Source organism: Globicephala melas, chromosome 13 (genome assembly GCF_963455315.2).
Source record: "Globicephala melas chromosome 13, mGloMel1.2, whole genome shotgun sequence".
Classification (NCBI taxonomy): domain Eukaryota; kingdom Metazoa; phylum Chordata; class Mammalia; order Artiodactyla; family Delphinidae; genus Globicephala; species Globicephala melas.
In genome coordinates this window covers 17345610-17359784 of record NC_083326.1, presented here as the reverse complement: position 1 = coordinate 17359784, position 14175 = coordinate 17345610, and the positions used below count along the sequence as shown (strand labels likewise).

At 39.1% G+C, this 14175-nt stretch overlaps 1 protein-coding gene across 1 annotated transcript in view; it reads right to left on the bottom strand.

Annotated features, from left to right (window-relative positions):
• The window catches only part of PHLPP1 (PH domain and leucine rich repeat protein phosphatase 1), a 213337-nt gene that overhangs the window by 44107 nt on the left and 155055 nt on the right, over positions 1 to 14175 (bottom strand). The window contains exons 5-9 of the mRNA XM_030868118.2: positions 12718 to 12864; positions 11872 to 12102; positions 5860 to 6062; positions 4491 to 4551; positions 1818 to 1913 (exon numbers count right to left, since the gene is read on the bottom strand). Of these exons, the coding sequence (XP_030723978.2) occupies positions 1818 to 1913; positions 4491 to 4551; positions 5860 to 6062; positions 11872 to 12102; positions 12718 to 12864 (738 nt within the window). The remainder of the gene's footprint in view (positions 1 to 1817; positions 1914 to 4490; positions 4552 to 5859; positions 6063 to 11871; positions 12103 to 12717; positions 12865 to 14175) is intronic.

Sequence of the window (14175 nt, the reverse complement as noted above, 5' to 3'; positions counted from 1 at the left end):
TATCCAACAGAAATACCATGCAAGCCACATACATAATTTAAAACTTTTTAGTAGTCACATTTAAAGAAGTGAAAAGAAACAGGTAAATTAGTTTTTACAGTACACTTTTTATTTGACCCAATATATCCAAAATACTATTTTAACATGTAATTAATATACGATATTATTGACATATTTTGCATCCAGTGTATATTTTATACTTCAACACTTCTCAGTTAGGACTAGTCACGTTTTAAGTGCTCAAAAGCCCCTCAGCTAATGGCTACTGGCTGTCATAGTGGACAACTGAACTCTGACACATTTATTGGGCTTACTAAGCAGGTGTATTTCATGATCCTTGTCCTTTACAAGAGAACAGAGGAAACATACGATCATAAACCTTTAGAGATCGTGTATCTAAGCTTACTCCAAAATAGTGATATATTTCTACAATTTTTCATTGATATTTTTTACTATATATGGTTAAAAATAGGGCTTCCCTGGTGGCGCAGTGGTTGAGAGTCCGCCTGCCGATGCAGGGGACACGGGTTCGTGCCCCGGTCCAGGAAGATCCCACATGCCGTGGAGCGGCTGGGCGCATGAGCCATGGCCACTGAGCCTGCGTGTCCGGAGCCTGTGCTCCGTAACGGGAGAGGCCACAGCAGTGAGAGGCCCGCATACCGTAAAAAAAAAAAAAAAAAAAGATAAATAAATAAATAAACAAACAAACAAACAAACGACTTACTCTGTTCAGTGACTGGCTGAGAATAGTGGAAATATCTAGACCTGAGTCGTGGCAACCACTAGGCACAAGTGGCTATTTAAATTTAAATTAATTAAAATTAAATAAAATTTAATATTCAGTTCCTTGGTCACACGGTCCACATTTCAACAGTCACATGTGGCTAGTGGACATGTGGCTAGTGGACACTGTAGTGAAGAGCACAGATACAGACCATTTCAATCATCACAGAAAGTTCTTCAGGACAGCAGTGGGATAGACTACTCTTCTGGTTATTAATTGCATGGCTAGTCACTAACAGCCCAATAATATTTTATGCCACAATTAGCCAACTTGAAGATATTTGCCTCAATCTATGGATACCAGATATCATCATGTGGTTGCTTTACAATCTTGCCATTAAAGTGAATATTATGAAATAAAAATAATAACACGTTAAAAGAGAGAAGGAACGAGAAGTTCTTCGACCTTCTACTCCAAATTTCACACAAGAAAAACAGAATCTAGTCTGCTTTTTCTGATTTAATGATCTAATAATCTTTTTTTTTTTTAGGGTTACATTCAAATAAAACCAATAATTATTTGTGGGTAAGGTAGACATGTAAGACAATGGACAGAAGGCAAAGATTCTGAAAGAATTAAGATTACAGAGGTGAACAAATCATACTGTTTGCTGAGTCTCTCAACATTTCTTTTGGCTTATTTGAAAACTTCCACCAAGCATCAACTGTCACGTGGCTTTGCGAAGTCTGGCTCGGAGTCAAAGCCTTGGTCTACCCATCACTGCTTGATAGAAAATTGTGCCTCGAAGGTACCAAGAGAGGTAAAAATACTAAATACTAAATAAGGTTTTATTATTAGTTTTTTGGCCACGCGGTGTGGCATGTGGGATCTTAGTTCCCCAACCAGGATTGAGCTCATGCCCCCTGCACTGGGAGTGCAGACTCTTAACCACTGGACTGCCAGGGAAGTCCCTAAATAAGTTTTTGGAGCAAACTCTTTCAGGGGTTCATAATAACAAATTAAACACTGAATCAGCAATTTTTTCCATTGCTCATCTAACTGGAGATTCTCTAACTTAATCTGTAATACTCACCGTGCAGGAAGTTCACATATTTGATTATGGCCAATATCCAAAACTTCTAGCTTTCGGCTTTCACACACCCACTCAGGCACGTTTTCTAAACGGTTCCTAAATATAAGAATATACAATTCTTTTTGATTGGAATTTGGCTTAAAATATGGTTCAAACGTCAAAATAATTATATAGCACAATAAAACTTCAAGTGAAATACCCAATTACAGTGATTATAAATCAAAAGGATATGTGTATTCACTTTAATCTGAAGCAAGATGAGCTGTGATAAGGAATAAGAAATAAAGAAAGAGTAGCAAAGAACATGGTCACATCATCTGCATCATCTCTAAAGTCTAAAAAAAAGTCTGGTTCCCAGAATTACTATCCCAAAATGTCTATAAACCCATGTAAGCTTAGGGAGAAGATGTCTCATACTGGAAAACAAACAAACAAACACATATACACACACTTCCAGTTAAGGTAAATAGTCAAATGGTATAAAACAGTTTTATTTTCCAATTTGCATTTTTACCCTTAACATGAAAATTTTTCCTAACTCCAGAAGGTACCATGAGAGCAGTGCCATAGACAAATGGAAAGAAATGGCAGCAATGAAAAGATACACTGACCCTTAAGTTCAGAATTAATTACTTGAAAACATTTACTTAGGCACTAGATAGTAATTATAATTACCAGAAACAAACTAAACCAATGGTAACTTAAATTGTTAAATGAATTGACCACGTCTTAGATAAATCTACTGTATTTGAATGTCTCCTTAGTCACAGATGGATCCTTAGTCACAGTCATAGCTTTTTACCTTCTTTTTAAAATATGTGAAATGACTAGGCACAAACATCTAACATGGTATGTATGTTATGACTACAATCCTTTAAAAACAGATGAACAAGTCTGTGAAAAGTATGATGCTTGGAACAAGGATTATATTAGAGTAAAAGTTTTTGCTATTATATCAACTTTTCAACTAAAATATAGAAAAGAAGGCATTATTTTCTGTTTAGTGTTTATATAGGTACACACGGTTCTGGCTTTGAAGCTCTACAGATTGACACACTTAATTACTTTATTGTACAGTAGTTAATCCCTAAAACATCTCAGTAAGATAGGTGAGTGAAAGTACCCTTCAGTATAAGCAACCTCACCATATAGCAATAAAATTCCTCTTAAGTGATAAAATAACCTAGAACTTTGAACTTGAGGAACTCTAAGAACCTAGTAAACACTATAATGAGTAACAGCTCAGTTCCTTTAGAGAACATAAATACACAAGAGAGGGTGAAATACCTAGAGCTATGTGAGGGGAAGCAGAGGTTTTTCTATGAGAATGTCCTACAGTTTGGGAGGTGGATTAGGCAGAGCACGTTACAGTAAAGATGCTGGACATGCGAGTTAAAAACAAGATGAATAGCATTTAAGTGCAGAATTCAGGGACCAGCATGACATAAGAGTCTCCAATTCAGTCTCACTTAGGGGTTTCAATGGGAACCATTTGCCAATTATATACTATAAATAAAAGAAAAATAGATTCACTCTATGGCCAATTCTCTGGAATAAATCTGTTCAAGATATTTATATGCACCCATGTATGCAAACCCCACTCCTGTACTCTTATTTAAATGCTGAAGATAATAATATTCAAGGCTGACAGAAAAAAAAAAGAACTTAGGTAGTGTCTGACTTAAAATTCATTAAACAAAACTGTCTGACATGAATTTAGTAGGAAATGTATGAAGCACTACTCATAAAGGATTTTATAATTATAAATTTCTAATAAAACCAACTGTAATCATTCTCACATCCGCTAAATTCTGACATAATTATGATTGAGAATATTATTAAAATATCTAGGTTTGTGCACTTTCATGACTAAAGGCAAATTCTGCACCTGACAAATCACATATCAGTTGTATCAGATTTTACACACTGACATGAGTTAACAGTTGTCACGTTGACAGGGCCACATGCTCCCACGTACTGTGGTCATTCAGAAAAGTCTTGGTTGTTACCTCTGGAATTAAGTTAAAAGTGAGTTTCAATTTAGTGTGTTGAGATTATGAAAGTCTAATTTGTGCAAATACATGCTTTGGGCCTTCAGGAAAAAGTCTACTACAATATTTGTGGGAACCAGAGTACACATGACACACTGTAGTAGTGAATTTGTATAAAAGGTGCTCACAAATGAGCTGAGAAAAGTGAGCAGGCTGTATGGAAGTCTTACTTTGGCAGTCTCAGCCAGCACTTTTTAAGAGTTCTTAGTAAGGAGATGTATATACAAAACGGAGGCAAAAAATCAAAGAGCTATATAGCACAACATATATTTTTAATGAAATTAACATTTCAGAGAAAGACATGAAGATATGGTTCATATAATTAAAGAAGTACTGGACCTTCCAGCCATACAACCCTCAACTGACTAATCTTTCAAGCATAAACCTGGCATTCAAACCGGTGTCCACATCAACATCTTGATTTTTCCAGTGTAAACTATAGTATACAAATGAAGTACATATTTTAACTGACAGACAGTTGCATGCATTTTTCAGAGGATAAGTATTCAACACTAGTGAATATCTTCATAAAACATAAAAAGTTCTTATGCCGAAGTTGAGACAGAATCATCTGAATAATTTTCAAGCAGACCCCAGAGTGCTCTAGGACTTGCTTTCTTACCTTGAAACATCCATGTAGGACAGATAATTCGGAACTGGGTAAACGTCAAGTTGGACAAGTTCTAGGAAGCAGAAAACAAAAACATTACCATTCAAGTGACACAGAGACTCTTTTTATATGTAGAATATCATTCTGTGCTTTATTCTCCATGGTTTATTTAGGTTAGGAAATACAATACATCCATTTGTTTAACTTTGACACTACAGGAAAGTACAAAGAACTTCTAATTTAATCACAAGATCTTATTCAGAGACTGAAATAAATCACTCATTCTACTTTCCTACCTCTTTCTATCCACTTACTGTGGCACTCCTCTCGTTATGCATGCTAAATTTTATCTGGAAGATTAACTGTATGAATACCTTTTTTTTTTTTTAAACATTCAGCTTGACAAATATTTGTTCAGCACGTAGTAGTAAATACTTGTTTCCATTCAGTTGTCTGATGGGAGGGAATGGAAATCTTCACTTCAGCAAACATATGCCCATACGACCTTTTCTGTTTCAGAACTGCCATGATTTCCAAATTCTAAGGAGGAGACCTTATTAAATGAGTAAGACTCTTGCTTTGTGGTGTCCCTGTGGGTATGTAATTTGCGTGTCTCTTAAGGTGAGCTCCTTTGTTGGTGGAGCAGGAAATCTGAGACCCTGAATGGAGTCTGTAACAGACCTCCCTTTCACTTTCATTCTCCAGATTTGCTATCTTAACAAGGGAGCCCAATCACCCCGCACCTTCCCCCCTGTCTGCCCTTCAAGGAGAAGAGCCAAATCACAAGTGGGAGTAACCTATCTAAATATCACAATAGGAGAAAAACAAATTAGGAACTTTAAAATCTTCCTTTCTGATTCCTTTAAATACCAAACCAGGATTCTTCTTTTATGATTTTTATATTAGCAAAATTGGAAAAACTTATTTTCCTAAATGAGGAAAGAAAAATCAAAGTGAGGCAGAGAAGATGGCACTGAGTAAATTCTTGGAACCAAAAGAGAAACTCTGGGGACTTCCCTGGTGGCGCAGTAGTTAAGAATCCGTCTGCCAATGCAGGGGACACGGGTTCGAGCCCTGGTCCGGGAAGACCCCACATGCCGTGTAGCAACTAGGCCCGTGAGCCACAACTACTGAGCCTGCGCTCTAGAGCCCGCGAGCCACAACTACTGAGCCCACGTGCCTACAGCCCGTGCTCTGCAACAAGAGAAGCCACTGCAATGAGAAGCCCGCACACCGCAACAAAGAGCAGCCCCTGCTCGCCGCAACTAGAGAGAGCCTGCATGCAGCAACGAAGACCCAACGCAGCCAAAAATAAATAAATTAAATAAATAAATTTAAAAAAAAAACAAAAGAGAAGTCTGATGTGGTCTTTGTTACATACCATTAGAAGAGGTATACAGTGCTTTCAGGAAATAGCCACAGATGTTTAATGTCACCAGTTGATTCCTTTCACAGTGTAAAACTTCAATGTTGTTGAAAACCATAGCATCTAGATCACGAAGCTTATTGTCGCGCAGATCAAGCTGAGTGACGTGAGGGAGAAAGTCCACTTCATCTGCTATTAGCTTCCTAATTAGGTTCAGTCTTGAGAGGAAAAGGACATAAATAGACACTATAATTAACTGCAATGTTATAAATAAACAGCCACACCCTCATATGGTGACTAACAAGAAGGACTCAAGTCTCACTCTGTCACAGTCCTCCATGATTTCTTTAATCTCTAGCTTCTTTAATAACTAGCCAGATTCTCTGGCTATTTCTAGCTACAATTCCATGAGGTCTTAACCTTGACAATATAATCTGAAACACAATTTAGATCATTAAGGCTGGAAGAGAAATATGCATATTGATTTTACGTTAGTTAATTTAAACGGAGAAAAAAATCATTTGAATGTTTATTTCCAAAGAATCTGGTTGAAAGAACACGAGTAACAAAACCCAGAATAACCCATTAAGCACATTACAACTACATGGATATTTAAGGAAAGAGAGAGGATGAGTGAGCAGGTAGATGAGCGGCGCCATAAAGGACAGAATTAATCGGTGAACTTGGGAAAAAAATAATGAATGGGAGCCAAATATACACCACAGACAGGTGTGCAAATATATCTGAATTTTCAGTTGGTTCTGGACCAAAGATTAATTACCAAAACTATCTCCAATTTTAAAATACTACTTGAAAGAGCAAAGTGCAGAAAATACTGAAAGTTGACATGTAGGATTCACTGAGAAGTCATAAAACAAAGGACAATAATGGGGATCAACAAGTTCAGGGCACAGGGAAAAACTGGCAGAGCCTCAGTCATAAGAAGTAGTTAGCTAATAGACTAAAGTTGCCATGAACGAGCTGGCAAGAAGATACGTAAGTAGTAATGGGGACTAGCAATCAATGTAACAAAAACACATCTAGCTTCAGAGTGGAGAAAAACAGATGAAAATCTCAATTCCTAGCTTGCCAGGCTACGCCTAACTCCTTTACAAACCAGCAAACAAGAGAACCTCCTGCTTCTCATTACAAAGCCAACAGAGCGCTGATATCACGCACTTGGTTAGAAGAGCATTAATACAAAGGCAGGAGCTTAGAAACAAGGCAAGTCTTCTCTGCAGTGATTTTCTGCCCTTTGAGAAAATAAAATAAAATGAGGGTAACTAAAATTTTAATAGCAATAGCATAAAGCCACTGAAACACAAGGATGAGTGACAAGACAGCAAAGAGCTAGGACTTGTCAACCTGCAAGAAGAGCATATTGCCTCTTCAAATGTCCCCAAGATGATTCTTTTTTTTTTTTTTTTTTGCTCCTTTTCTTTTCTATTCCAGGTTATAAGATTAAAAAACTGGCCTCAACCCAGCAATTTGCCTATCTCCAAATGCTCACTAGATTACTAGAATATGTACACAGAATAAAAAGAAAAAAAAACCCAAATCTAATTTTGGATATAAGAGACTGCAGGAATTGAAAAAATGTCCCAGGTTCTCCCTAATCTACACTTTAAATTACCTTCACTACCATCTCCTCGCTGCCCCCCCCATTGTATTAACATTAACGTAATTAAAGGGCTGGTTTAATGAGGAGACAAAAGAAAATCTATAAACAGGGAGGTTAGTCCCACTATTCACTTTAAATTGCCAAGTCTTATCAGGATGCAAATATCAAAAGTTTTCAGGCTCACACAATAATACAACTACTTAGGGTGACCTTTCAAAGAGGCAAAATGTGGTAAAAATTTTCTTCCAATAATCTCCTCAGTTAACACAGGCATTTTATTTATTTCATCAGTACTAACTGAGCATTTACTATGTGTTGATCGGCAGTATGAAAATGTTCTAGTTCCAGTTTGCTGCTCAACACTTTGCATATGTGACCTTGAGCAAGTCACCAAAGTCTCCGTTATGTCTAATTCTAACCCGTAAAATGGGGATGACACCTTCCTTGTCCTACAAGGCAGCTGAGAAAATCAAATGAACGTATGTGCTGGTGCTTTGCGAACAAGGAAAAGCCACGGTGATGATGATGATGACGATAACCTATGGCTTTGTGTCAATAAGAGATGAATAAAGTAAGGTGTTTGTCAACAGATTTAGTAATTTAGTGAGGAACCAGATATGCTTTAAAATATGAAGTATAAAGATACAAGTATGTGATAAATGTCATACATGACGTAAAATACAGAGAATGGTCAAAAAAGATGCTATGCAAGAGGAGCCATCTCATCTGAATCCCAAGGGCAGGAGGAATTCAACAGATGCAAATGGGAGAAGAAAGGCGTCCATGAGGAGTTGCTGAATGGCCTTCGGACTGAAGAGAAGAGCACAAGGTGAGTTTCATGCGTGGGTGTAGGGGTCCCTCAGGAGTGCAGGCTATGTGAGAGGAGTGAGAATATGGCTACAAAGGTGGGTTAGTCAATTAATATTTATCAAGTACTGTGCCTACTAAGCGCTAACACTGGGAACTCAAGGATACATAAATAAGATCAGTGCTTCTCAAGTTATCTTGGGTGAAGAACCTATTTTCTTTTTTTTTTTTTTAGTTTTATTTATTTATTTATTTATTTATGGCTGTGTTGGGTCTTCGTTTCTGTGCGAGGGCTTTCTCTAGTTGCGGCAAGTGGGGGCCAGTCTTCATCGCGGTGCGCGGGCCTCTCACTATCGCGGCCTCTCTTGTTGCAGAGCACAGGCTCCAGACGCGCAGGCTCAGTAGTTGTGGCTCACGGGCCCAGTCACTCCGCGGCATGTGGGATCCTCCCAGACCAGGGCTCGAACCCGTGTCCCCTGCATTGGCAGGCAGATTCTCAACCACTGCGCCACCAGGGAAGCCCGAGGACCTATTTTCTAAACTTCTAATCCATCACAGATGTGTAGTCATATGCACATACCAGGACACAGCTCACCGCACAAGCAGCTCACCACTGCAAGTTCACCAACACCTAAACTAGTCTACTCCCTGTACAATGAGGTGAGTCTGCTTATATGAGTCTACTTGGATATTGTGGCAATGTCAAGTCACTGTGTGTTTCTAAGATATTAAGTCCCAATTTCTACACATATCTCATTGTAGAAAAGGAGCAAATAGTCGGTTTGCTAGCACAGGCTGGAGGACCACACTTTGAGCAGCTCTGAGCTAGCGCCTCATCCTCAAGGGATTCACAGGCTAGTGGGTTGAAACCAGATGCGAGCCCTTGAATATCTTGAACTAGAGAACTGAAGGCTCTGAGCAAGGCTGTGCTTGCTTGAGAGGCTGCACAATGGCAGCAGGCAGCTCAGCTAGGAGACAACAGCAGCAGCGAGAAGGCAAAGGAAGGGGCAAGGAGTCAAACTAGCGCGCGAGGACTGACGGGAGCTGGTGGCAGACTAGAAAATAAGAGTCAACAATTTTGTGTCTGGATAACCAATGGAGCAGTGTGGCTATCAGCAAAATTAGGAATCCAGGGGAAAGAACTAGTTGAATAGAAAGAAATTAAACTCTGTTTCGCATGTAATTTGGGTGAGTGTGTCAATAGGAGAAAGCAAGGTGAAATTATCCTGCTGGCAGCTGAAGTGGAATTAATCCCAAGAAGAGAAATAAGAGTTAGAGAAAAATTGAGGAATATTTACCATGGAGATGAAAGGTAAATGATGAAGTCCTGTGAGTACAGGGAACCAACCACCAAGGCACAAAACAGAAAGAAAGAGAGGTGATCGAGGAGAAAGATGTAATATCCACATTTTGGACAGAGAAGAGGAGAAATTATTAATGATGCCATAGAAGAAACAATATCAGACTCAAAAATGTGAATATGAGAAAAAGAATAAGATTAAAAGAAAAATGACTACTTTTAATCTGATGTAATATTTCCATCTGAAGGAATAAAAATTCAATCAATAAAATTAGCCCTCTGCTTACAGAAACTAAGTGAAACTCCCCTTAAATCATTCTACTAGCTTCAGTTTAAAATATTAAGGCAGAATTATAAGCAAATCTGACCAGATTTCTGCCCCCTCAGCTCAGTGGTCTGAAGGGAAGCAGTTACCTACTCATGATCATTCAACATTTACATGTACAAAAGTCTATTCTGGTATTTAAATATCCTGTAACTAATCTCATCTAAAAAAGACCCAATTAGAACTAGAAATCTGAAGAATTTACGAAGCTCTTAATAAGAAGTTACTTCCAAACATATTAGATTGATCTCGTTTGTAAGCTAATTCAGATCAAGAAAAATGATGCTTTCTTACCCATACCAGGTAACTTATAAATCCCCTCATGCTTGCTACCTGAGGTCAAAACGACCATTGTTATACCTCTGGGTGGCTGAATTTAAAAAGGGCTCAAATTCTTGAATATGAAGGTTTTCTAAACCCAAGTGACTCAGAGGCAAATAACGTTAACAATTTAGAAAGTTAACAAGACAAAGTGTTCAGTTCCCTATCCTGTCACACTCCAAAAAGTTCTCAAAGTCAGATAAATTATTACCATTTGAACTCCCTGAACTAAGAATTCTAGGTCTGCAAATTGCTAACACTTCCCCAGGTGCGCAGGCTTGATTCCTTTAGTCTGAGGAAAGGTAAAGCAAATCAACTCTTTGTGGGACTGGAAAGAATGGGTTCCCCGCGGCCAAACCATAAGAATGGAGATGAAAGGGGAGCAAAAGGTGATGCTGCTTTATACTGATGAACAGGCCTGAGTGAGGGTCTGGGGTTATCACCAGAGAGGAAAGTGGGTAGTAAAACAAGGAAAGAACCATCAAACAAAGAGGTGAAAAGATGCCAAGACTGACAGCTGAGCAGGGTTCATGAGTACGAGATCTCAGCAGGTAATAACAACAATATGTAACATGTGCTGGGAGAGTGAGGCATTTACTCCATTCCTTCCAAAACTCTATGAGTTAGATTCTGTTATTAACTGTAATCTAGAGACGAGGACACAGCTGCACAGAGACATTAAATGTCTCGCCCAAGATTTAATGTGGTCGTCACTCCCTGGTTAATGGGAAAGTTAGTTTGGCTGAAAAAGTATCAAATTGGGCAAGTTAATATTAAGGCCTAAACCTAATATGTTGCTTTGCAGGAACTCAAGCCCAATGACAGGTTCTTGTTTTTCCTTAAAAAAAGAGAAATTTAGAATGGCTTCCTCCTTGTGTATTGGTTCTTTGTGCATTAGAAAGTAAAACTGAAGTTTACACACGAAGGGATGATGACTGGGCATCTGTGATGTAGCAAGGATTGTGTTAGTGTTTTCAGCTGGAGTTTAGTGTGATCAGATTCAAAATGCAGGTTCCTTTGTTCTTGCAAGGGGTGAGAGTGGAGGTTCTGGCCAAACTTGGGCCTACCAAGAGAGTATGAGTTTTACATTTTTGTAAAGAACTGTAAACTAAGGGCAGACCCATCTGGATAGAGAGAGAGAGAGGAAATTAAAGTAAGTAAATTAAATCAGTAATAAATTTAATTTAATGAATATATTATATTAAGGAAGCCAAGGAAGGGAAAAAAAAAATTAAGGAGAGATGCTCAATGGTGTCAACTAGCCTCAAGCCACAGAAAAGTAGGAATAAGAGAGAAAAATATCCACTTGGCTCTTGATACGGTTTTCATTGACCATAAACAGCTCTCTCTGACTCGATGGGCCTACTGATTCACGCTAATTAAAACTGGGCTCAAACTTGCAAAATCAACTAAGACCTTCAAGATAGGTGGTCACTCATCAGTGAAAAAAATTTTTTTTAACAAGTTTCAGGCATAAGCAGACCCTACTACCAATCATTATACTTCCCTCTGGGCAAAAATAGCAAAGCGGGCCCTTACTGCAACTAACCAGCCTGCTTGCCTCGACAGAAGAATGCCACCAAAAGGGCTATAACCTACCCCCCAAATATAAGCCAACCACTCAAATGGGATATATTTCTTTAAAATGGTTACCTTAGATCCACATGTTTAATGTGAGGCATTTTCCTTAAAGCCTGTAGCCTAAGAGTCTCCATACAGTTTCCAGACATGCACAGCTTCTCCACAGCAGTCAGTTTCTCCAATACCTCTGGAATGTCAGTGAATTCATTGAAAGAAAGACCAAGATAACTAAGCTGATGCATGTTCTCCAACTCAGCAGGAAGGGTCTGGAGAAAGTTTCCATCCAACAAAAATGTCTGTAAGCTATTAAAGAAAACATAAGAATTAGAAAGAGAGTGTATAAATTTTACATCTTTATTATTAACATACGAGTTCCATAAGTATAGATCATATTACCAGAAAAAGAAAATATACTATTCTTTGCAAAATGCTAAGGACAGGGCCTGAGGCAATAATACACCAGAGAGAAATGATCAGAGATAAACATCTTAATCTTTTACTGAAAACGAAAATTATGACCAATTTTCCCAACTTGGATAGGGATAAATGAGAACAACACAAGCTGACTGCAGTGTGAATCTGCCCAAATTCCCATCTTTCATTGTTATTCTAAAAAATTAACTTCTAGGTCTTAGAATTCAACATAACTCAGGAAATGAGAAAGTAACCCCTCCTCCCATATTTAGACACATTCACCTGTAGGGGTCTTCGTTCTAAACAAGGATATTTTAATTTTTTACAAGAATCTGAAAGAAGCTAACAAATGAACTCTACACAAGAGCATGATCTCTTGATTTGGGACCAAGAGACCAACATACGACCAACATAACAAGTTAACTAATCTCATGTGCTGCGACCCTGATGCAGCTTTCTGGGGGTTTCTGAGAGATACTTTGCAGCAGGGTTTGAAGTACATACTTGTGCATATCTCCGACGGCTGCCGGGACTGCTCGGAGGGCATTGCAGGACACATTCAGCTCGGCCAGGGTCGGAATATTGCAGACTGCTAATGGGAAGTCCCCTAAATGATTATTGGAAAGGTTAAGACTCTTCAACTTGCTGAACCTATTATAATAAAAGGAAAGAAAAGACAAATATCATAGATGCATAACATCACATGATTTTGGCATAGCCTTAGAGATAATCTAGTCCAACTCTAATTCAGCTGAGCAGAAAAAGGAGCCCTCAGAGGGTAAGCAAGCAGCAGAGCTGGAGTGCACATCTTCAGACCCTAAGGCCAGCGTTTTACCTAAAATATAAAGATTATATTTAAGAACAAACGTCACTCTAAAATAAGGTTGAATATTTGAGGCGGTGAGTTTGCTGGAGTTTTTTAGCTTCACCTTGGCTAGCTTAATTAACACCCATGTGAATGACAACAGAGAGGAAGGAAAAGAACACCGATGTAGCTCTTCAGGATTTCTGTTACCCCAGACAAGTCAAAAACTTTTCTGCTTCCCTGCTCTCCAATCCAAACCTGAAATAACAAAAACTTCACAATTAATCAAAACTACACTCTCTCTAAGGGTACCAGTTTTGCAGTTCCAAACTGAAGAACCAATGACCATTCCTCAGTCTCGATCCTGCTAACCACACACCCTTCCATGAAGAGCTCTTCTCATCTCACTCTAAGGACACTTTCCTCACCTAGCCTCTTCCTAGCTCTCTCCAACCTTTCCTCCTTTTCTTCTTTTTTCTTCCCCATCTCCTCTTTCCTACCCTACAGTTAGGTACTCCTCACAGATGTGCTCTTTGTTTCTTCTCTCTTTACATTGTCTCCCTTGGAAAGCATTTTACTACTCTGTGGACAACTCTCTCTAACCCCATCACACAGCATCTCCTCTCTGTTGACCCACACTACAACATTTCCAGGCCAAAACCGAACATACCATCTTTATCCCAGACCTGCACTTCCTCCTGCTCTATTTTTGTTAATGGCTCTTTCATTTTCTCAGTTGTCCAAGCAATTAAAGCAATTCAAGAAGTCACCTCTAGGGCTTCCCTGGTGGTGCAGTGGTTGAGAGTCCGCCTGCCGATGCAGGGGACACGGGTTCGTGCCCCGGTCCGGGAAGATCCCACATGCCGCGGAGCGGCTGGGCCCGTGAGCCATGGCCGCTGAGCCTGCGCGTCCGGAGCCTGTGCCCCGCAGCGGGAGAGGCCACAGCAGTGAGAGGCCCACGTTCCACAAAAAAAAAAAAAAAGTCATCTCTAAGTTTGAGGGCACTTCTCTGTGTACTCTCACATTTGGCCCATTGCCAACCTCGAGAACGTTTTCTATTTGAGATGAGAATCAGATTAGTTATTGCATTATGCTAATTATTTTATAAACTGGCCAAGCCTAAATACTAGGCAATGTGTACTATGCCTAGAACAGAC